This window comes from Tauraco erythrolophus, chromosome 6, assembly GCF_009769465.1.
Source record: "Tauraco erythrolophus isolate bTauEry1 chromosome 6, bTauEry1.pri, whole genome shotgun sequence".
Taxonomy (NCBI): Eukaryota; Metazoa; Chordata; class Aves; order Musophagiformes; family Musophagidae; genus Tauraco; species Tauraco erythrolophus.
In genome coordinates this window covers 35706140-35729478 of record NC_141470.1, presented here as the reverse complement: position 1 = coordinate 35729478, position 23339 = coordinate 35706140, and the positions used below count along the sequence as shown (strand labels likewise).

At 36.3% G+C, this 23339-nt stretch overlaps 1 protein-coding gene across 12 annotated transcripts in view; it reads left to right on the top strand.

Moving 5' to 3' along the window:
* The window catches only part of GPHN (gephyrin), a 321622-nt gene that overhangs the window by 237736 nt on the left and 60547 nt on the right, over positions 1 to 23339 (top strand). For 7 of the 12 annotated variants that reach the window (XM_086614073.1, XM_086614070.1, XM_086614071.1 and 4 more), the window contains one exon: positions 22484 to 22526. In XM_086614073.1, the coding sequence (XP_086470199.1) occupies positions 22484 to 22526 (43 nt within the window). Of the gene's footprint in view, positions 1 to 3111; positions 3154 to 20022; positions 20086 to 21900; positions 21952 to 22483; positions 22527 to 23339 lie in introns of all 12 variants that reach the window. The other 5 variants (XM_086614063.1, XM_086614062.1, XM_086614069.1 and 2 more) reach the window with 3 other exon arrangements.

Sequence of the window (23339 nt, the reverse complement as noted above, 5' to 3'; positions counted from 1 at the left end):
TTTAAAATTGTGCCTGCTAAGAATTTTAAATGCAAGTTTAAATTCTGCAGAAAAATATTAGGGAAAGCCCATCACAAAAAAAAATTAAATCTAAGTATAGAAGTTCTACATGGAGTTCCCAAGTAATACAACAAACGATTTTTGTGCAGCTTTTGACCAGCATGGTTCCAAATCAAAGATTCTGTTTTGGGTTTTTTTCAAGAAAAATGTTCTCAGAATTCATAGCAGAGGTCAGATACTGCTCATAGATTATGTTTAATAAAACTGGGATTATCATTTTTCATACAGATTCGTATCTCTCAGAGTCTGCAGTCTCGTGCCTGCAGTGTTCTATCTTACTTTAAGTAGCTGCCTTCTTTGATCATGATGAAGTATTACATTTACAGGGCTTTTATTTCTGGTCTCAATATTCCATTATTAAAGATCTGAGTCAAGCCAGTAAGGCCCTCAGACTGACAACAAATTGCTCTTGTGGCCTTTGAACCAGGTTTTCAGTTGGTGTAAATAGGCATAGCTCTTTTGACATAGTTCTCACAGTGAGGAATTTCTGTGATTGACAATGTGGCCCTGTAATTTACATGTTAATGGGGGAAAGAGCCCATCAGCTCAAACATTAGCACACTAGCTTCACCTAACGTAGCATGTAAGGGTTGTCAGGTAGCATACAAAATAAGGAGAGCTGCCCCCTCTCTTAAACTGGAAGAAACAATAACTAAAGTTGGTATATGATGACAAATTGTAAGCAGAGTAGGTGATAGATTGCAGAATCTCAAAGGAACTTGGAAAAGTATTGACATTTAATTTTAATAACACAGAAGCAATACACTTTAAAAATGCTGAAATCGGGCAGATGCACAAAAATGGAGACTAGTTAGCAAGAAAGCAACGACATAGAAATGGTCAGGAAATGATAAGCGTGCAGCAGATTAAACAGTCTCAGTGTGTGATCCTACTGAAAATAAAACAAACAACAATCACTATGTGCAGAAGTGTGGTATGAGCATAATCCTTTCCTGAAGAACATTAGATCATTTTTAGACATTTCATGATTATGACACAGGTAAATTGAGAGTCTAAACATGTATGACTAAGAAAAAAAGAGTTTGGAGTAAGTGAGATTAAGAGATTAAGGAAAAGCATGTGTGTGTGTGTGTGTGTGTGTTTGATCTTAGGGAGAAATAAAATATGTAGGCATATTAGTGAAGGAAATATCATTTGTCTCTATACAACTGGAACTATGAAAAAGGAAGTACAGAATGATTTAAAGTGATTAAATACTAATAGGAGTAAGACTGAAGTTAAATGCTAAATTTAGTCTAGATATTAATGAAAATATGGATAATTAGATCACAAGACAATTTGACAAGGAAAGTAATAGCATTCTACTTACAGCAGTTTTCTAAGAGAAGATTAAAGTAGTACACAGGTATCTAGCATACCCCTTGTAAGTTAGTGTGAGGAGTAGACGAGATGAGACAAGTTCTTCCAAACTTTGTGGAGTACGATTCCAAACCTCCTCATCATTGTTGTTTCAGTTTATCTAGTTGCTGATACTTAAAAAACTGTTGCTGTCATGTTTCTTGCTGTTACTTCATTCTTTGGATCCTCACCTGCAAAACTGAAGCTAATGATTCTTCTTTTTCCATGCCGTTGCAAGACAAACCATGGGAACAATGGTTGGACATTATTTATGAGAATCGTGAATACAGACTCATCCAAAAGTCTTAGGTGAATAGCAGAACCCCTGTTCTAAGCAAAAGCACACCTTACCTTTCTTACAAAGCTTTCAAAGCAATGTGTCTAGAAACAATTTTTGGTCTGTCAGAACAGCTGTATAGATGTATATAATGGAGACATAAATGAACACAGACAAATGTGGCTGTAAAATTTTCCTAGAAGTGATATTTTATATTTCAATGAAGAACTATGAAATACACGTCTGAGATTGAAGAATATGCCTGAGACAATTTTTATGGGTACCAAGCTCTCGGTTCAGTCCATCATAATACCTAAGTCAGCAAGTGGTCACTAAAAATTTATCTGGAAATTCTTGCTGTGTTCATCTTTACCACAAATGTATTCAGACTGCTCTACAGATACTAATTTTGTTGAAGGCTAAAGAAGTTTTGCTGGGGCTTCTGATAGTTAATTTTTCCACCTCTAGAAGAGGTGCATTTATAAGAACCATGTCTTTTTAAATTTCATTTATTAGGCTACTTTTACTCTTTCTTCACTCTCAGTTGTCCTCAGATAATTATTAATCTAAAAAAAGTTAGGGAGAAAAACCAACCCAAAACTCAGACTACTCTTTGTAATTGAAATATGAAATGTCCACCAAAGAAAGGATTTTCAGATTTGTTAGGAAAAGAAATTCTATGAATAACTGGAGAGTCCTTTTTTAATACTTGAGTCTGAATGATTAATAGTATAGAAAAATGGGTATCTTGTATAAACAAAGTGTTTTCTTAAGCAAGCTGTAAAACTGTACTGTTACCAAGTAACTTGTGGCAGTGCTGAAAGCTTTCGAGAGTGGACAGTGTCCTTCCAGAATCACAACGCTTTACATTGCATGGGGACATAATCTGCAGATTTCTACTGACCTATATCTGGCCACTAGTCATTTAACTTTGCAAGTTATTCTGGTTTTGGGGACAGTGAGATTGAAGGAGAACCTCCATTGTCATAATGCTGGTTCTGAGCATCTGAAAACATAAAGATGTACAGTAAAGAATAGGGCCTCTAATGGATTTTTACATTGTACCCTTGCAGAGTCAGAATAAAACTAATAGTTTTGAATGAAAGCTTCATCCTAAAATACCTTGTTGTACTTAGGATAGTGTTGTCAGTTATTTAGAGGAGGAAGGATTGATAGTTGTCTTCAGATTCATCAGTAGTTCTATTTTATAAATACAATACTTTTTTTTCTTTTAAGAAGCTTCCACCTTAAAAGGCATAAATTTGGAGTTTCTGAAATAGCTGGTCGTGGAAACTTAATGAACCCCCTGCTACTATCTCAGTCCTGGAACCACCTATACAGAAAACCTTCTGAGATCCTTACTGTGCCACCATTTCTTTTTTAACAATGTTTTCTTTTCCCCACTGCACAACCAGGCTCGGCTCCCTTCGTGCTCATCCACCTATAGTGTTTCTGAGGTATACTTTGCACGTGTTCTCTCACACAGTCGACCTGCTCGCCCATCACACTTTCTTGGTTTTATTTACTTTTTTCTTTTTTTGCATTGCACTGTGCACAAGTGGGGAAAAATCAGCTGGGGGGGGGGCAGATTTTGCATGATCAATCTGCAGCCATATTCAGCGTAGTTTTAAAATCACTGTACCAATCTGGGACCACAATGATGTGTAGTCTAGGTAGGCAAAGGCTACATAACATATAAGCATAAATTATATAATAAAAGAATCCTTAATTATCTCTCACCTTAAAATGAAAATAATAAACTTACTTAGGTGTCCAGGCTGCAAAATGCTTCACTGATTAGTCTGACCCATTTTCTGTCAGTGAAACTGGAAAGACTCTATGAAGATGGCCATCACATTATGATTACTAATTACCTGTCTAGATACAGGTGGGTTTAGGATATCTGAAGTTCATTATTAATTCCCAAAGCTCCGGCTTAGGTCACTACCTGCCAAAATGCATATACTGTTGTAAATACTTCCATATCAGCTTCATTATAGTCTTCTGTAATAAGGTATAGTACCATCTTAGCAAGAATTGAAAAGAAAAAATATGTTCAATTCTAATTAGGATGAGAAAAAAAGGAGGAAAATGTTAAGATAAACTAGAATTCACATCATCGTGGGATAAAACCAGCATTTATAAAATACTGTCAAATTAATGCCATGACCCACTATGTAAAGATTAGGCTTCAGCATATTATTATAATTGATTAATGGATGAGTATCAAAAAGATGGACTTGAAATTTTTTGCAATATGGAATCAGCCTTGAGAACGTAAAGTTATTTATTCTATGTTTTAAAAGAATCCCTTGAAGTTGACAAGATCTCATAAAAAGATGACAGTTCACTCTGTCTCACTGTGGGCCAAGTTCTAGACCTGATGTGAATGTTCTCTTAATGAGCATCACCTATTCAGTCACTTTGTCCTGAAGCAGGAGGATCTGTGTGTAAGCAATACCTTGCTGCTGCGTGTCTAATTTGTTCTTTAAAGCTTCAGCATCTCAAGCAATCATTCCTAGACCTTACTTATCCTTAGCAATAGAAAGTTTTTTTCTAGTCTCCATGTGTGAACAGGCAAAAGATCTTATAAAAAAGTTTTTTAAGAAAAAAGATGCTTACCAGTTTTTCTGTCATAGATAAATAATTGCTGTCTGGCTTCACCAGCAGACAAGTTGTTTTAAAGATAATCAAGTACGTGTTGTTAAAAACACCTGATACGTATTATGCGATTTGTTGTGCCTTGTTACTGTATTATATGAAAGCCTCACTGTTTTTATCATGATTATCATCAAAACATCAATACGGAATAAGCAAGTAAATACTATACTCATGCAGATACAAAGACACTTTTTTCTAAGCTGATACAGGAACAAGAAGTTAAGTTTAGTGCTAACAGATGCAAGACAAATGCCGTCCTCGCTCAACCAGCCATTCTTCTGAATGATCTGTATGAAATTAAAAAAAAAAAGCACTGGATCAACAGGCATTTCAGTTTAATGACACTTTGCTTCCAAAGAATCCAGCTGTGATAGTTCACATCAGCAAAAATGGTGAATGTGTTCTTATGGATTATGAAGTCAGTAAGACACTTCTGGGGAAGGTGGACTCTTCTTGCTTTGCCTGCAACTTCAGCAGTTTGTCCTGTTCATATTCTGGAGAGATCACTGTCTCTGAAAGAAATACAAACCAAGATATTGTGGCTGGTGGCTGGTCAATATGTATGAGCCTCCTGCTCAATCAGATTCCAAAAACTATTTTGCCTTTTCTGAAGCTGTCAGGCTGTAGTACCAATTAGTGATCATGGAATTAGATTCTACTGCAACTGAAGAAGAAAATTGGTGTATTAAGTGCATGAAACTTAGCACTATCCAGAAAGGATGGCTTTGCAGTTTGTAGTAAAGAGTCTGTTAGCTGAAGTATCAGGGTGGCACTGTGAGACTTAACAAGAAATTAGTCCTTTATACTCTGTCCAGAGGGAAGATTTTCTTATCTAAAATGTGGATAACCTGGCTGCCTGGTGAACCGGATGCACTTGTGATGCACTTCAAAATTTCCAGCTGAAGAGCATGTCATGTTTATGAAACATGCAGAGCAAGACCTGGACTGCCCTCTTTTAAACTACAAATGGAAGGTTTTAAAAAAAGATACGAATACATTCTCGTGTGGCAGAATAGCACCCTGTGTATTTTTGAACAGACCGTTTGAGCCAATGGCAGATCCAAAGGAACAAATCAGTTGAAACTGAAGATCTCTGTGGCAATTCTTGCTATTTGAAGAGGCAAAGAGGGATTGGAGATTCTCTGGGATCCATAAAGGATTTGTAGTGTAGTTTCTAACTTGGTAAGAGATTCTTTATTCAGAAATACAGCTTAATGTCAGGATGTATGTCTAGCAATGCTCAATATCATCTGCTATTATTTTGGAAAATGGGAAAGGCTGCTATGAGTAAACAACATGCTGATCTCTAAATGACATGATAGAAAATCTCCCAAACTGAGATATCGTTAAATCGAGTCCAAAAGCCTGCCATTAGTTTTAATCAAGGGGAAGAAAAGGAGCAATGTATTGCATGATGTCTCATATCCAGGGGGAAAAAGGACGACACTTTTGATAGGATCTCAAGATTGTTTCCTGTGTCTACATGTATTTCTGTAGTTCTTATTCCAAGAAAATATTTTTCTTAAGCTGATTCTTGAGCATGAAGTTCAGAGCTTCTTAATTTTATATGTCCAAGTCATCACCAAATAGCTTTGGACCTTCAGAGGACACCAGGAACACAGAGACAAGAGAAATGGAATCAATACTGTGGAAATTCAGCTGAACATGCCTTCTGACAAAGGTACAACAAAAGATAAAAGAAAAGATAACCTGATATAAACAATTTCTGAAATCTGTTTTTCAGAAATAGACATTGTAGATTCATCATAAAACATTTCCTTACAATTTTAATTATTGAGAAAAACTCTGGAATGGATTAATTGGCACTCCTAGAGCTAGGATTGCCAAAAAGGAAAGTAAGCATACTATCAGGGATTTTTTTCTGCTATTACATAGACGGTCTTTGATCGAAGAAGTAAAAGATCTTCCAGCAGAAGAGAAACTTGGAATCTGTGTATTCTGCATTGTGAAGAATTCGAGGTAGGATTTGCTGCCTGATTTTGTTCATATAAAACATCCTTGTAGAAGCTATTTTGCATTTCAGAGTCCAATAATTGGGAAAAGCTTCTTTTCACCTGTTCTTTTTTATTGTCACCAGTTGCCCTGGTGAAACTGTGGTTGTGATCAACTGATGCCTATTTGAGAGGAATGGGCAAAAAGTTTTAAAAAACTTCTACGTTGAACTCCAGGCATTATAGGGTAATAGTAGTACTATATACCTACTTAGCCCAAGTCAGAACCATAACAATTCCTCTTGTCTAGAATGAGGTGCTGCCTTTGGTTCAATTCAGTTAAATCAAAGTGAGTTTCTCTGAAAAGTGATTCCCTTGTGGCAAGAGAAGTAAAGCTTTAATGCTCTAAATTGGCATAATGTTTCTAGCAATGTTTCTAGAAAGAATTTTTAAGTTTTTTTAATGGTATAACAATAAAATATAAATTCATATTCTCTTTGAATTTCACAATATGCAATAAACTTTTTCCCCCTTCATGAAAACAAGTTAGCTTCATGCCTGCAATTTTTGTAAACGTTAGCAGCACTACTCAAATAATTTTTCTAAGAGTAGAATTATGAATTAGGAATGATGCTGACTTAACAGTTGTGCAGTATAGTATGTGTGTAATACATCTTTAATTTACTTGTTATCCAGTTGTCACAAAACGTAGTAATTTATTTTTTTTTAGTAGGAATAGTTCAGTTAAGAAATTATTAGATCATACTGGCTTCACTTACATTTTTAGAAATATTCTGCCTTCAGCTTGTATCTTAAAAGTGCTGTAAAAAAATGTAAAACTAATGGATTGACCAATGAAAGTTGAGTCTCTTAATTCATAAAATTACACATAGGTAGTATTATGCACTGGGCCCATTTTTTATCCTCATTTGTATCTCAGACTTTTTATTACCAGAATCAATCAATCTCTCTCTCTCTCCCCCATCTCCGCTGGCTTCTGCATGCGCTTATGTGTTTGGCTAAAAGCGTAATGAAGGAAACCTGCTTGTTGAAAGTATAGTGGCAGTGAAATGTTTACTGCAATGCTATCTCTTGCTTTCTAAAACAAACAAAAAAGAAAAGAGTAAAATTTTCCAAGAGGGAGACACTCAGGTCTGTAGCTTGTTATATGTTTTATTTAACATCATTGAGTGGTTAAACACGATACCTTGTCTTGTGAAAGATCTGCAAAGTTTTATGTTAGTTTTCTCTCTCACAAAGTACATTATTTCCATAAAAATAATTTTGGAATATGTATTGGCTGCATACTAATTGATGGGATTTGATTGTATACTTAGACTTAAAACAACACAACTTGTATTATCTTACCTGATAATACAAGAACAGAGGCACCAGTACAGGGAATTAAGTATCAGCAGTATTCAGAGAACAAGAGGGTAAACTGTTTCATGCAACAGGTAGTTGACTTCAGAGGTCCATTCAGAGATCACAGGAAGATTTTTAAGTGCAATAGGTTAAAGTATTCTATATAGTATACATTACAAAATGTTGTAAATAACTGAATCCTGTTCCTTAGAATGAAAGCTAGGTAAGAGACTGTTTCTGCTTCTACTTAGGCTAGTTTGAATAGAAGGCAGTGCTGAAAGACCGAGAACTGCTACTCTGACTTTCAGGTGTTTATCACCAGCATAGAACCTAGAATTCAGTTTTAGGCACAGGCTGTTAAGTACACTGTTGCTATCTGTCATAAATCTGCACTACATAGCACAACTAATTTGGAGATGGGTGGACCACTTGTATCTTAAGGGCAGAGGGGACTACTATTTTAATATAAAGGAAAATCGTGAATGAATATCCTTATACAGTGTCTGAAACTCGAATTCTATTGTTAAAGGTCTGCCTCTAGCAGCGTTTTTGATTAGAATAACAGCAAGAAAAATATGACATAATTCTAAGAAATGTGAATGGATTTGAATGGATTGATAGGTGGTCTTTAGACTTTCAGGTATGAGTAAATTATGTGGTTTTGATATTGGTCAGATTACTAGGCTGGTTTTGTATTCAATATTTGTGCCCTTGACTTGTACATTTTTGAAAACGTATTATGCACAAACTTGTTTAGGTGACACAAAGTTTATATTTTGTTACATCAATTAACTTCCACATCTGTAATAGGGATATATCCCATAAAAGGGAAAGCACAAACAAAATCAGTCACATAATAATTTCTGGAAAAAGATTTCCTATTTTGCTTTTTCTTTTGTAATTTTTTCAGTCTATATATCAGCTGGAAATTATTTTCTTTTTCAATAGAGAGAATTTCCTTCAACCCTTACAATCACAGGGTTCAGGTTTCACTTCATAATTGAAGTGAAAAAGTGTTTCAGGAAATGAAAGACCATGACCAAGAAGAGTGGGCCTGTGCCTTTGTTTTCTCTAGCATAAGATTACTTCCATGGCATAATAGAATCATAGAATCATAAATTGGTTAGGGTTGGAAGGGACCTCAAAGATTACCTTGTTCCAACTCCTGTGCCATGGGCAGGGACACCCTCCACTATACCAGGTTGCCCAAAGCCTCATCCAACCTGGCCTTGAACACTTCCAGGGTTGGGGCAGCCACAACTTCTCTGGGCAACCTGTTCCAGTGACTCACCACCCTCACAGTAAGAATTTATTCCTTACATCTAATCGAAATCTGCCCTCTTTCAATTTAAAGCCATTGCCCCTTGTCCTATCACTACACGCCCTTGTAAAAAGTCCCTCTCCAGCTTTCCTGTAGGCCCCCTTTAAGTACTGAAAGGCTGCAATAAGATCATCCCCGAGCCTTCTCTTCTCCAGGCTGAACAGTCCCAACTCTCTCAGTCTGACTTCATAGGAGAGGTGCTCCAGCCCTCGGATCATCTTCATGTCCCTCCTCTGGACTCGCTTCAGCAGCTCCATGTCCTTCTTGTGTTGGAGACTCCAGAGCTGAACGCAGTATTCTAGGTGGGGTCTCACGAGAGCAGAGTAGAGAATCACCTCCCTTGACCTGCTGGCCACACTCCTTTTGATACAGCCCAGGATACAGTTGGCTTTCTGGGCTGCCAGCGCACCTTGCCGGCTCATGTTGAGGTTCTTGTCCACCAGCACTCCCAAGTCCTTTTCCTTAGGGCTGCTCTCAATCCATTCTCCACCCGGCCTGTACTTGTGCTTGGGATTGCCCCGACACATGTGCAGGACCGTACACTTGGCCTTGTTGAACTTCATGAGGTTCTCACAGGCCCACCTCTCCAGCCTGTCAAGGTCCTTTTGGATGACATCCCTTCCCTCTAGCGTGTCCACAACACCACACAACTTGGTGTCATCTGCAAATTTGCTGAAGGTGCACTCAATCCCACTGTCCATGTCACCGACAAAGATGTTAAATAGCACTGGCCCCAGTACTGACCCCTGAGGAACACCACTCGTCACTGGCCTCCACTTGGACATTGAACCGGTGACCACAACTCTTTGAGTGCGACCATCCAGCCAATTCCTTATCCACCGAGTGGTCCATCCATCAAATCTATGTCTTTCCAGTTCAGAGACAAGGATGTTGTGCAGGGCAGTATCACATGCTTTGGATAAGTCCAGGTAGACAATGTCAGTTACTCTTCCCTTATCCATCAAAGCTGTAACCTCATCATAGAAGGCCACCAAATTAGGCAGGCAGGGTTTGCCCTTAGTGAAGCCATGTTGGCTGTCACCAATCACCACCTTATTTTCCATGTGCCTTAGCAGAGTCGCCAGGAGGATCTGCTCCATGATCTTGCCGGGCACGGAGGTGAGACTGACTGGCCTGTAGTTCCCTGGGTCTTCTTTTTTCCCCTTTTTAAAGATGGGGGCTATATTTCCCCTTTTCCAGTCATTGGGAACTTCACCAGGCTGCCTCGACTTCTGAAATATAATGGATAGTGGCTTAGCAACTTCATCTGCCAGTTCTCTCAGGACCCGCGGATGCACCTCATCAGGTCCCATGGACTTGTGCACCTTCAGGTTCTTTAGATGGTCTCGGACCTGATCTTCTCCTACAGTGGGTGGCTTCATTCTCCCAGTCCCTGCCTTTGCCTTCTGTGACTTGGGCTGTGCAGCTGGAGCTCTTGCCAGTGAAGATTGAGGCAAAGAAGTCACTGAGTACCTCAGCCTTCTCCATATCCCGGGTGGCCAGGTCCCCCGTTTCCTTCTGGAGAGTGCCTACATTTTCCCTAGATCTCTTTTTATCACTGGCATATCTATCGAAGTTTTTCTTGTTGCCCTTGATAAACACAGATTGCTCTTAGACAGTAAAGGCAATGCCTTGAACAGGGAAGGCAAAATGAAGTAAATGTAAGCAGTTCCTCTCCATTCTCTTCTCTGCTTTCAAGCAGAAATCCAGTAGATAGAGAATTTGGTTCTTTACATCTAACATAAATATACAGATCCATTGAAATTGCTACTTAAAATTGAGATGGCCTTTGTCTTTGCCTTATCAAGCCCATATGCTTTGAGGATATGCTCTTTGAAGTTTGAAATAATGTTTTTCTAAGTTAGCTCTGTTCATTAGAGAGAATGTTGAGTTTTTCGTATTGTTTATGGACATGGCTTTATTTAACTTGCCAGGTATGCCCTTGACAAGATCCTCAGCTTGAAAACAAAAAAATATCTTGCTTAAAAAAAATATACGTTTTTATGTATCTATGATATCTACAGTTCAAGAATAAATGAACACAACAGAGCCAATGAGGATCCACTAATCATTTGGCTTTTGTCCAACTATATTGATACAATCTAGTCCTGATTTTCTGTGAGGTTTTTTTTGCAGTTGCTAATAGAACAATGAGGTTTTAAGTAAAATTAGAATTTGTATGTATTTCTCTTTCAAATATGAGCAAGATTTCAAAGCTTTCTATTTGGCAATCGCCAGTTAAAGAATTACATTCTTTTTCTATTGCATTTTGCTTTGCTAGTAGTACTACCTTACTCTAGACTTTAGAAAAATGAATGAATTAAAATTCTTACTTTTAGAGAAACGTGGTTTTCTCAGTGCACATTAAAATGCAAAAATTTATGAAAAGCCAGTGATCTAGTTTCCTCATTTGTAGAAAATTAATTCTGTCTTCGTTCTTGTTATTGGGATTAGTATCTGAACAAAATATCTTCTGTATCGTTCTCTCTGGCATACCAGAAGAGAGAACTGTTCTTGCTACAGGAGCTAGATGTCATAACAAGAAAGGCATTCATGACAGCTCATGAGTGAAAGAATGGCAAAACTTAAGTTACATCAGGAAGGAGAGTGCATTATTGCAATGATCTGGTCAATTTATACATCAATAACTTCAATGAATGACATCGATATCTACGATAAAATTACTTTTAAAAAATTCATTAAAGAATGTTACTATATTTATACTTCAGATAAAATTTATCTTTGTTTACCCACTGCTGAATCTCAGATTAGATCCATTATGAGTTCATACATTCCATATCCAAGGGAAATTTTACTTAATCCCACAGCTTCTCTGTGCATGATACTTACCTTGTGACTTCTGTCAAATAAAATTATCGCTTCATATTAACGTTTTGCACTTATTCTTTTGTTCTCTACTAGTAAGTTCAGTTCAAGTGTTAAGTTCATTTACAAAAACCATTTAATATTCAGGAGAGTGGTAAAAAATGGGATTTTGAGTTGCATCTCATTTCATATTACAGATTTTGGCTTAAACCTTATCTATTCAATTTATCGAAATTGTAATACTTTTTGTTGATTTTTATTATGGTAAAATGCTTCCCAGCTCTATGTTTATCAGAGAGAGAATAAATAAAATTCAAAGTGTCTATTAGGAAGCATAGACACTAAGAAATTGAATGATAAAATCTCAACTATTTTCCAGATAATGTTATATACGTATCTATATTCTAAAAATCAAGTAATTCAGAAATAATTTCCATCCTTCCCCATTCAGAACTGTAAAGTTCTTTGGTTTTTTGTTTCAACACAAAAGAAGTCTTTGTGTTTCAATTTTAAATACCCATCTTTGAAATTTTCTTTTTCATCTTCTTCCTCAAAATAGGGAGACATTTCACCCTGTCTTATGGTAGAGATGTACAGTCCTTTATGAAACGAATTAGATCAAGTCAGAGAACTGTGAATGTAATTTTCTTCTTGATTGATTATAGTTTAGATTCATGTATGTATTTTACATTTGCATTTTCCAAAGTCAGTCTTGTCATTATTTCTCTACAATTGCATCCATTTAAGCGAAGTTCTTTTTCAGTATTCTTGCACTATACCGTAGCTTGGACTATATGGCATCAAAACTGACTTGATTAGATATAACTGTGAGATTTCTTTTCTAGATAACTACTGTTTTCTTTTTAAATCCAGTAGCAAGCTGCTCACCAGCATACCATGTTTAGTGTTTGTTCATTTGGGTTTTACTACTTGAATCAGTTTGTTTGAGAAGCCAGACATTAGTTTGCATTCTGTTACACTAGTAATAACTCTCAGTGCAATTGATCTCTAGGTTCAGCTCCCAAAGCAATTTAACTCTTCAGAGTCAGCTTCAGTAATAAAATCTGTGGAAAATTGGTCTAGAGTCTGAAATAGTAATAAATCAACATAGATCAAAGCTTCTGTTACATTACTATTATGGCTTTTGGAGTAATCACTGATATAAAATGCCATACGTGTGATCTAGTTTACATGTATCTCTAGTGGACAGTGTCTGTTTTAAAACATGGAAATCAAATTAGATATACACAGCAGTGTCAGTAACATGTAGCTCAAATCTCAGTGGATTCCCATCCGTGCTCCCTACATTATCTTCCTGTTTTTCCAGTTTTTCAAAAGCAGTTTTATAACATGGAAACCATTTTTTTTGCTAAGCATAATTACCATAAAGTTTTTCATTTAAGAGCTGGAGAAGCAAAAATGTCCTTATTCACAGTATTTTCCATATCCCTTTCTCTTCTATGGATTTCTGAGATTCAGTACTGCTAGAAGCCCAGCCAAATTAATATTCTTTTCTCAGGCGCTTAAACGCTGTGGGTAAGCTGGTGGTTGCCGTTGTGCTGGACTTTGCAGTCCAGATTGCCAAATTCAAGACAGCACTAAAGGAATCTAATCCTTTTGAGCCTTTGAGGCTCAAAGCAAAATCCTAAATGCCAAATCCTCTTCCTGCATTTGTATTTCTGATCACTTTCAAAAGTAATTTCGAACTTGAGTTTGACAGTATGGTTCTCAGTGCAGCATTTGCTCAGTTTCAGCCTCTCTTTTCCATAGCTTATGAACCCTCTGAAATCATCACATTATTCATCCATGATGGTTCTGATTTCACTTTAAGGATTCTCCTCAGAGGAATACAGTCTATGTGTCTCCCTCAGCTTAGTGGCAGAAACCTAGTTCTTCATATAGTAAACTCACTGTACTAATATTTACTGCTCAGATGGATTCACGGACTGAAGCTTTATTTTCCTTACAGTTGCTGCTCCCTAGTTTGAACTTAAAAGAGCATTATTCATTTTTATACTTGAAAGCGTACAAGCCTGAGGTTTTGACTGAATACTGTATGCATCAGTGACTACAATATACACCATATATTAGGTAATCATTTCCTGTGTTTAATTGTTTTTTCTCTTGTACTTGAAGCCTTTCAAATTCGATGCTCCTAGCTCAAATAAAAATGCAAAGCTTAACTAAAATCAACAACTTTGGGTTTAGGCCAGTGCAGAAATTCTGATCAGACCACATGGGGAAACGTATGTTTTGTTCCTGCTCATATAGTTAAAGTAGTCCAACCATTCACTTTAGAATTATAATAACTATAAAAATCTCCAACCAAAATTGCTGGCAAATGCCAATGGAAAAAGGTGAAGTTTAACTTTAAAGGTGCTTTAAAAACATAAGAAATTGGGTGATGGTGGCCTTTTGTTGACTCTTTACGCCTGACAATTCACTGGTCAGTTGATTAGTAGCTTTTGAAGCTTATGATTGTTTCGGTTTTGTCTTTAGTGTTTTCACATGTTTGTGTTCTTTTAACACAGAAATGCAAGGTATGTTACCTGTGTAGTCAGCGTCCAGGAAGATGAGATTGTAAGCATGAAACACAGGTTGTAGGCTTTGTTAGCAATTACAAGTTTAATTCAGAATCCTTTGAAGGTCACTGGAGTGATGCTTTTTAACCCCCACAGACCTTGGAACACAGGGATGGAGACCTGTAGGTCTCAGACCAGGTAGGAACAAAAGCAGCAGAAGCTGAAAGTTCCAGACAGGCCTCTGTCCCTTCACCACCAACATTTATTCAGGTATTAACAACTGTTTCCCAGTTGTAGCAAATGGGGTGAATGATGACTACAGCTATCTTGCTTTCAGTTCAGGAGACATAGCTGTCTGCTGGAACAGAAAACATAGTGCCATAACAGAAAGCCCTCAATGGGTACCAAGGGAAGATTTCTTACACCGTTTTCAGTGGGACTCATTTTCTGTGTGTACTTCTTGAGACACATATTGAGTGATGTCCACATATGCTGAGCACTGCGAATGCACGTGAAATAAATGGCAGCTGAGGCGCTTTGCGTTCTGTAATCCAGCTGTAGGATCAAGTTAAATTTAGCCTAGATGTCACTAGGTCTCGGTTTCATAAAATCTCTCTGCTTCACAAAGATTTTGTAAAAATTAATTCTTTTATGTGTATTGGGGTGTTTTCTATTGTAGAACTGAGTACAACAGAGAAATCTGTAAAGAACTAAATAATTCCCCATTCAGAAGAGAGTTTGGATAATTTTTAGTGAGTAACACGAGACTAGTTTTTGAACAGGGAGATTTAAATTAAATAGCCTTATCTTGTCTCATGCAGAAGCCCTGCTGAAAATAATTATAATGAAATCATAATGCCTACATGTCAAAGGAAGAATAAGTTACACACATAACATTGATCTGATAATTCCTAAATGTTGTGTTTCACTTAAACTTGCCAATTTTCCTTCACTATATTTGAATTAAGAATTTATTTTAAAATTCTGATTTTGAGGGTCACACCATTCAAGAAAAATAGTTTCCATTTTTTGCAGTGATGTGGAATTTGCATTGTTTTAATGCTGCATTGAAATTAGCTGTTGCTGGGTTAAGAAACAGAAATATGAAAATAGTTGAAATTTCATTTAAAAGCAAAATACTTGTGATAGAAATGGAACTTTTTAAAATATCAATCTTACTAGTGTATGTCAAAGGTTAGAGAGTAATTTATGGTATGTTTGAGGACAAGAATTTCTATACATCACTTAAGTAATTTTAGTCCATGTGATTGACAGCAGCTTAAAAAGCTGTTTGAACTGGAATGGACAAAGAGTTTAAAAAGTCTTAATACTGCTCAGATAGCATATAACTCAGACATCTAGCATATACTTGTAAGGCTAAGTGATTCATCAATCAAATTTCCAGGGTGTGAGGTTGTATGAAAATAGGCAAATAAATCCCATTTCTGTGGGAAACAACAAGGACAACACGAGTCTTTTTCTTTTGTATCTCTTCAGAAAGAAAATTTATTATCTCTGCTTTTATTTACACTATCTGTTTCTCAAACTGAAGAATATTTCCAAGGCATTTGGGGATTGTTGAAGATTTTCATTCAAACAAATAAAAGATCTTGTGCACAGCTAGTAATACAAGGAGTAGAACTTCTGATTTTCCAAAGTGCAGTGTTCCTAGAGATTTTTTGTGTCTTACAAGTCCCACTTGGATTCTGTCAGCACAGATTAGAAATATCTGTTGGAGATCATGCACAAATTATTTGGCAATAATTTTTATGTCTTGACTTAATATGGACTCTAGCTTAGACAAGATGCCTGTCATCTCCATATTTGGGTATTATAATCAATACCACTTCTCTGAACAAATCTGGTATGATCTTGAATAAGCCCTGAACAGCCCCTAAAACATCACAGAAATGTACTATCTTTCCAGTGTTATTCATATGGCGTATCTGTATGCTGTCCGTACTTTCAAGAACACAAAACCCAGATCATATTTTTCTCTCGCACTAACGTAAACATTTCATAAAAATTCCTGGGAAGAAATAAAAACCACATCCTTTCTCTTTTCCTCTTTTTATTCTCAACTATTGAGCCTATGCTGCCAGTTTGTAGTAGCAAGTTTGCTTTCCCGTTAGCTTTCTGACTAGCTGTTTACTATTTTGTCTCCTTTTTTGCTGTATGTATCATAGTTCTTCCTGTTTTCTCATTCAGTGAGGTGTTCAGCCTGCAATTTTGGTTGATATTTAGGATTTTGTTTGAATCCTGTTCTAGTAATAAACGTATTGATTTTGCATCTCCAGGACAAGGTCAGTTTCTGTTGAGAGACAACGACTAATCAGCATCTTACTTGCATCCCAGAAAACTACCCTTTGCCTTTTCATTTCATTTTGTTCCAAATATTGGATAATATATATATATTTTTTTAATACTGTTCCTGTAAAAGGAACCAATTCAGCCCTCATGTTTCTGCGGTGTATTCATCAATCTGCTTCCATCGTCCTATTTGAACAGTAGTTAGGATGAACCATAATCTGACCATAAAATTCAATGTATGTGTTCATAGTCTACTGGAAAACAATGATCAAAATTAAATATACCTTTATGTAAAGTGTAGGTGACTAGGAAAAACCTTGGAAATGAGAACTCAATAATATATAGGTGAAGACGTAAAGCCATATTCTAGATTTGAAGATGACTTTTGTTCAGTGTCCAGTCTCCCAAGCATAACACTTAATAAGTGGTAAAAATCTGCTCCTAAAATGATTTTGGCTTCAAGTGATTTTTTGCTTATTTCTTCCCACTGACTCCAAATGAGTAATTCCGAGCATAGAATACTACATTATTCATATTTAAATTTTTCTGAGATGAATCCCACCAACAGTGCTGCTCCTTTTTAAAAATGTGTTTATGAGTAACATCTGCTGCTATCAAATTCCTTGAGCTCACTTTCCCTTCCCTTTCAGAGGTGTTCCCAGTATAACAAGAAAAATTATTCTGTAGTTTTGAACTGACTTTGGTCCTAATTCAGATGGCCATAAAGCGTTCTCTTAAGACCTTGCATATTCAGCTCAGCGTAAAAGTGCTGTTTGAATAGGAATGTATTCCTGAAATAGGAAGATTGCATCTTGTAGTAGGATTATTTAATCCTCAAGTACTTTGTTAAATGTTTTCTGAGGTATGCAATTCCAGATATAATTTTCCTGTGAAATTTTTTCAACAACCTCATTTTTATATTCCATATTAATTCAATGAAAGCAATTGGCTCTGTTCTTCAGATTATATTTAAAACATTTTTTTAATGAAACAACCAGTGTATTTCATTACATTTTTCAGTTTGCTCCTAGTTTACCTTCTGTATATTGCTTAGAATAACAGGCCAAAATAATTTTTTACACCTTGAGACATTGTTATTCATGGTTTAGTTTTATTTTTTGTATTTATTTACAGATACTGATTACGATATGTTGCACTCCTAGGGGGGAGAAGGGGTTTTAGGCAAGAGACACCATGCAAACCCCTACAGTTATAAATCAGATCGTGTGCGATTTGAAATCTATTTAAAGCAGCCAAGTGTTCGAGAGACCATTCAAATGGCTTGTGCACAGAACTCACATCAAGTAATTATTAATAAATCATGTGCAGAAAAAAGCAGCAGCAGCATACTTTCCCACATCACAAAGAATACATTGCCTTCATGACACTACTGAAGTTTCAAGGAGAGGTTATATGAGTTATGTATGCGCTTTCTCACCGACAGTAAGTTGTAATAGGTGCCATGTCTCATAAACAGGCCTGCCTGATGTTTATGAGACAGTGAGAGGAATAGAGTTCTTGGATCGTTAATGGCTGCTGTGCTTTGCATACCCTGCTTCCTTCATTACAGCTTGGTGAACTCATTCCCTTTGCTGTACCTTAGTCCTCTGTGGCTGTGTGTATGTTTGGGTTTCTGCTGGTGGTTCCACGTTCTGCATGCTTTTCTAAAAGCAATGTGCTTTCCCATAAATGATAAAGATTATGGGTTAGCCTCCTACAGGCTCTGTGTTCCTGAGAAATGGGCTCTTTCTGTTGGTGATAACTCATGTTTTGATGTCATTGTTCTGAATTGTTCTTCATGTTGTAAAATTGAGTTGAAATGTACTCCCTTAAGAGTTAGCTTTTCATATTGGGCTGGAAACTCCTCATCTTTGTGTAGCAATTTGTTTTATTATAACCAATGGCTTTTAATTGTACCTCCCATAATGAAGAGCTGACTTAATACTCTGTGCTAATCTTGTTATGACTTTAAAAAGGTAAGTAATTTCTCTAACCATTCCTAAAAGTCATGGTAAAGTGTTAAAGGGTTTTTCAATTTTCTTTTCTTCTTTATTTTTTCACATGAATTTTTCACTTCTAGCATGAAATTTTCTTTGTGTCTTTTTCTATTTTTCTTGTAAAAATTTTTTTTGTGGACTGATTTCTATTTGCAGCGAAACATATCACGTAGATTTAAATAAATCCAATATAGTACAGTCATTGATTTCATTTTTCAGACCAATCATGATTGATAGATAGAAATTTTCAGCAGGACTCTTTATTTTATCATTCTCTTAATTTATTTTTGAGTACTTTGTTTCACATTCTATTTACTACGTCAGCCTATGGGAGAAAGCTTACTCTGCATTCTGGCATGGTGAAATTATATCATAAAAAACAGAATAATGTGAATTGAATGCTTTGGGTTTGGTTACATTCTGCCTGAACTATGCAGGGGAATGGTACTGGCTGGTAGCCCACTGTATCTTCTGCCAAGGTACATTGTGAGCCAAGAGGCTGTAGAATGGACAAACAATAAACCTATACTTTCTCTGTGAAAGGAGAGACAGCCATAGGTTGTTATTTCTGTAACTACCTGTGAATGAGAAGCATTATAGTAAATAATACTACTAATCACTCGCCCCAGTCAGTCATGGTACTATATGCAATGTGATATAGATTCTTTACTTAGCAGTAGCTGTGAAAAGAAGACAGATTTTTCATAAATGTCACCAATAACAAAGTAATAAAAGGTACAAATAATGAATATGATAAAAGGCACTTAAAGCACATGATCCCATTTATACAAAGCTCCATTGCTGCTAAAATTTTATATGTTAGAAAACTGGTGGGTTTTATTCAAAATCATATTTTACTGCAATTTTGTTTGAAAATAACATTTAGAATATCAATGTGCAATTAATTTTAAACAAACAGAAGTATTATGTAATAACTAATTTTTATGTCAGTTATGTTAAAACATGGTTTGTATTCTGCAGCTGTGAGCATAGGTTGGGAAACGATCAAGTCTAGCTGATCAAGCCTTTTATTTTATTATCATGGATTCCTCTTCCACAGCTGCTTTTAAAATTTGTGGGAAGCAAATAATTTCTCATACTGCATATGTTGCCCATCAGGTGAGTGATAACATGGAAATTGTAGGCTGGGTGTAAGAAATCAGAAAGTACATTTGAAGTCCTCTGTGTGCACAGAATTAAAAAAATGACCTGTAAGAGGCTGTGTGTGAAGCCAGCTGTCTTTTGTTACCATTGTCATTTGGACACTGTAAGAGCAAAACTTTGTCAGCACGTTTTTTATATTAGAAGATTTGATCTGCAAATCTCAGCTGCTCTGTTCATTATAAATCTCTTGTTTTTGTCCATACACTAGCTCCACTATAGGTTGGAAGGGCTTAAAGATGAACTGAGGAGGAATAGAGGCTACAACTCGAGAGTAACTATTACTGCTCAAAGGAGCTGTTTTCCATTCGCAAACATTGCTTTGCGCTATGGGTTTGGGCTCCTTCTGTTCCTCCACTTTGTTGAAGACTCTCTCTTGACTTCCATTTTACTTCTTTAGCACTGTCTTTGTCTGCTAACATTTTTCCTCCTTCTCTAGTAGCTTTTATCTGTGTCCTTTGGATCACCTATTTTACTTAGTTTGTTTTAGTAGATTGTTTCAAATGTTTGTGTTTTGTATTTTTGGTTTTTTGCCTTTTTCTTTAGGACTATGTTATCTCACTGAGTTTCATTCCACAGTTTGCTGAATCGCTTGGTTATTTTGCAGCAGGCCCATTCCTCGTTTTCTCTTTTCATGTGGTTTTCAGTGAGAAATAAGAGAGCCTCTTCCATTTTAAACAGTAGTCTTACACATATAGGCCCATGTCTCCTTTTGCACACACCATCTTCTGCCTTGCCACATCCATCCTGCCTCTCTCTCTCCCCCTCCTCTCTCTCTCTGTCAATCTGAGCCTCTCTATCTTTTGTGCTTTCTTTCCTACCATTATACCATCTTTTTGGTCCAGAATTGTCCTTTGGTAAATTATAGGTAAATATTTTCTTCTTCCAAAAAGAGTTCATGTCATGCCTTTGAAATCTGGTAAAACAACTCTGGGCCAAATTTGGGCATCATTAATATTTTGTTTGCGGTTTTCTTGTAGAGTATTTTTGGTGGGAAGGAGGGAGGGTTTGGGTTTTTTCTGGGGGTTTTTTATTGTTTTTTTTTTTTAAACAACAGTTTTTTTCAAGGAAGGACACCATAACCCACTCTAAGTTGCAACATTACTTTCCATAAGTTATTCCATTACAATAAGTAGACTGTGTTGCACTGTAGAATCCAGTTTTTTAATGTGAATATACATTTGGGGCAAGCTGCTGTGGAACAGAAGAAAGAGGTTTAGATGTTGGGACACAGTTGGTTTCGGCCTTAAATGATCGTTCCTTTATGAATACAGCTTTTTTGGGGTTGAGTGTGCACCAATCTTCATCAATTGTGAGATCATATATGTTCACTTTCTAGGCAATTTTTCTGTAACTGCAAATTGAAACTGTAATCTGAAAGGGAATCTGGATTCACTCCTTCACTTTTTCAGCAGAGACAAATGTTCTGCAGGGAAATTACACCCTCAGCGTCACCTGTGCTATTCCACTTTTTTCACCACGTGTACACGGGTTTACTTTATTAGTCCTCTCACTGAAATTTAGCAATAGATTTGTCAATAAAGTAAAAAAGAGAAGGATTCCATTCATACTCTATCAGAGGTTTGTCTTCCTGTGAAGTTTACTTCAGCTGGGGTTTTGTCCACACAAAAAGTTTTTTATTCAAGAGTTTTATTCAGTCAGCTAACCTGCCAGAAGATAGACTGCTGTTGACATTAGTTCAACTAAAAGCTTGCAACTTCAGTGTTATTATACAATGTGCTATCTTTACAAACTTGAGAAGAATTAACAAGAGCTGATGCTTCAATATAGATAAAGTTTAATCTGTGTTGTGTTTACAGGACTGATACTCTTCAAAAAAAAACAGTTCTTTTTTAAATCTGCATGGAAAAGAGATGGAACTCTAATATCCAGTGTTAGTAGAATATTTGACCTATTAGATCAATTTCCCTGGAGTCCGACTAACATATCTGGAATAGCACAGTGGCACCTAAGCATCTAGGAAGAAGATTTGTTGAGAAACCAGTTGTAATTCTCACACAGTTACTTTTTAAAGTAGAAGTGCACTGTAAAATTCATACTGAACATAGTATTTCTTTTAACCAAACAGAAAGAACTGTGTAAATTTATCTGGCTCCAGCCAGGAGCTGTTTATGCAACTGTGAATTGCTTATGCAATTGCAAAGAAGTCTTATTAAATATCTTCATAATCAACACAATCTAAATTGAGTATTTTAAACTCTTTCTGTAATACCTGAAAATATCAATAATAGACTGTTAAAGCAGGTCATGATAATATAGTTACATTAGTATTTTGTCTAATCATAAAACAGGACTTAGGTACAGAGTTACTGTAATTACAGTTGTATGAGAAGATGTGGATTTTCTGTTTAAAACTGGAGCTTAACACATGATTTTAACCACTGTGTTCTTTGATTTTACTCTGTTACTGTCCTTAGGCCATCTTGTTTCTTTTTTGGGGCGGGTAGTAGAATCAAATTGCTTATATCAGATTCTGACTATCAGTCACTACCCTTCTGCTTAAATATATTTCTGTCATGTAGAGTATGTAAGAGTGTTGCTGAAAGTATGTATAGCCTCTGTCTTAGATCCCAGGAGCTTGCCCATTATAGCTCTATATTTTGCATTCTTGTTAACTTCTGTAGCTCATAGACTCTGTACTCTCTCTGCAGGTCCAGTCTAGGTGCAGCAGCAAAGAAAATATCCTCAGAGCAAGTAAGTACTGAAACTTCATAACTCTATTGAGAAACTAAGATCGCTCAGAAGACAGCAAATGATAGTCAGATGAGAAGAGAAAGATATGGTTGGGACATAAGTGAGTTTGCAAAGAGAAAATAAAAGTGTAAAAAGCTCGTAGTGTTCATGTAGTAATGGATAGTTGCCTTTTAGTTTTTTCTTCCAAGTTGTTCTTCTAATGATGTGGAGGTCTGTGTTGTTTGTGATGATGTATTGTTGAAATCATCATGTATGTGCAAGTTTTATGGGCAAAAAGAATCAACACTCAAAGACAATGAAAATAGACATTCTCAAGTTGAATATATATGATTTTTATTTTCATACCAGAACATGAAATTGAATGTTGGGTTACATAAAACCAAACCAAAATTGCAAAGGCTTAAGAACTCAGGTTTGATCCAAATGACCTATTCTTTGCACAAGTCCTTTCCTTTGTTTTATGGGAATCTTTCCTCATCTAAAATTTGATCCACCGTATGTATATATCTATATAACAACAGAAATAGTTGCTTTGGTGATAAGAGGGAAGGCTGTCAGGAATTTTCTACCTTTTGCAACCAATTGACTTAGCTGCTTCAAAGCTAGGGGATTATTTTGTCATACAAAATGCTGCTTATTGTAAATAATTATCTTTAGAGCTATCTGACATTTGACATTAGTGAAAGATAACTTGGGAAGGTCTGAGCTGTCTGATGTCATTTCCTTGTAATTAGAAAGTACCACTTAGTTATATTAGAATTTTAAAAATCTGTTTGTCTCCAGGTCTGTTTAAATGTATGCTACCTCTAGAAG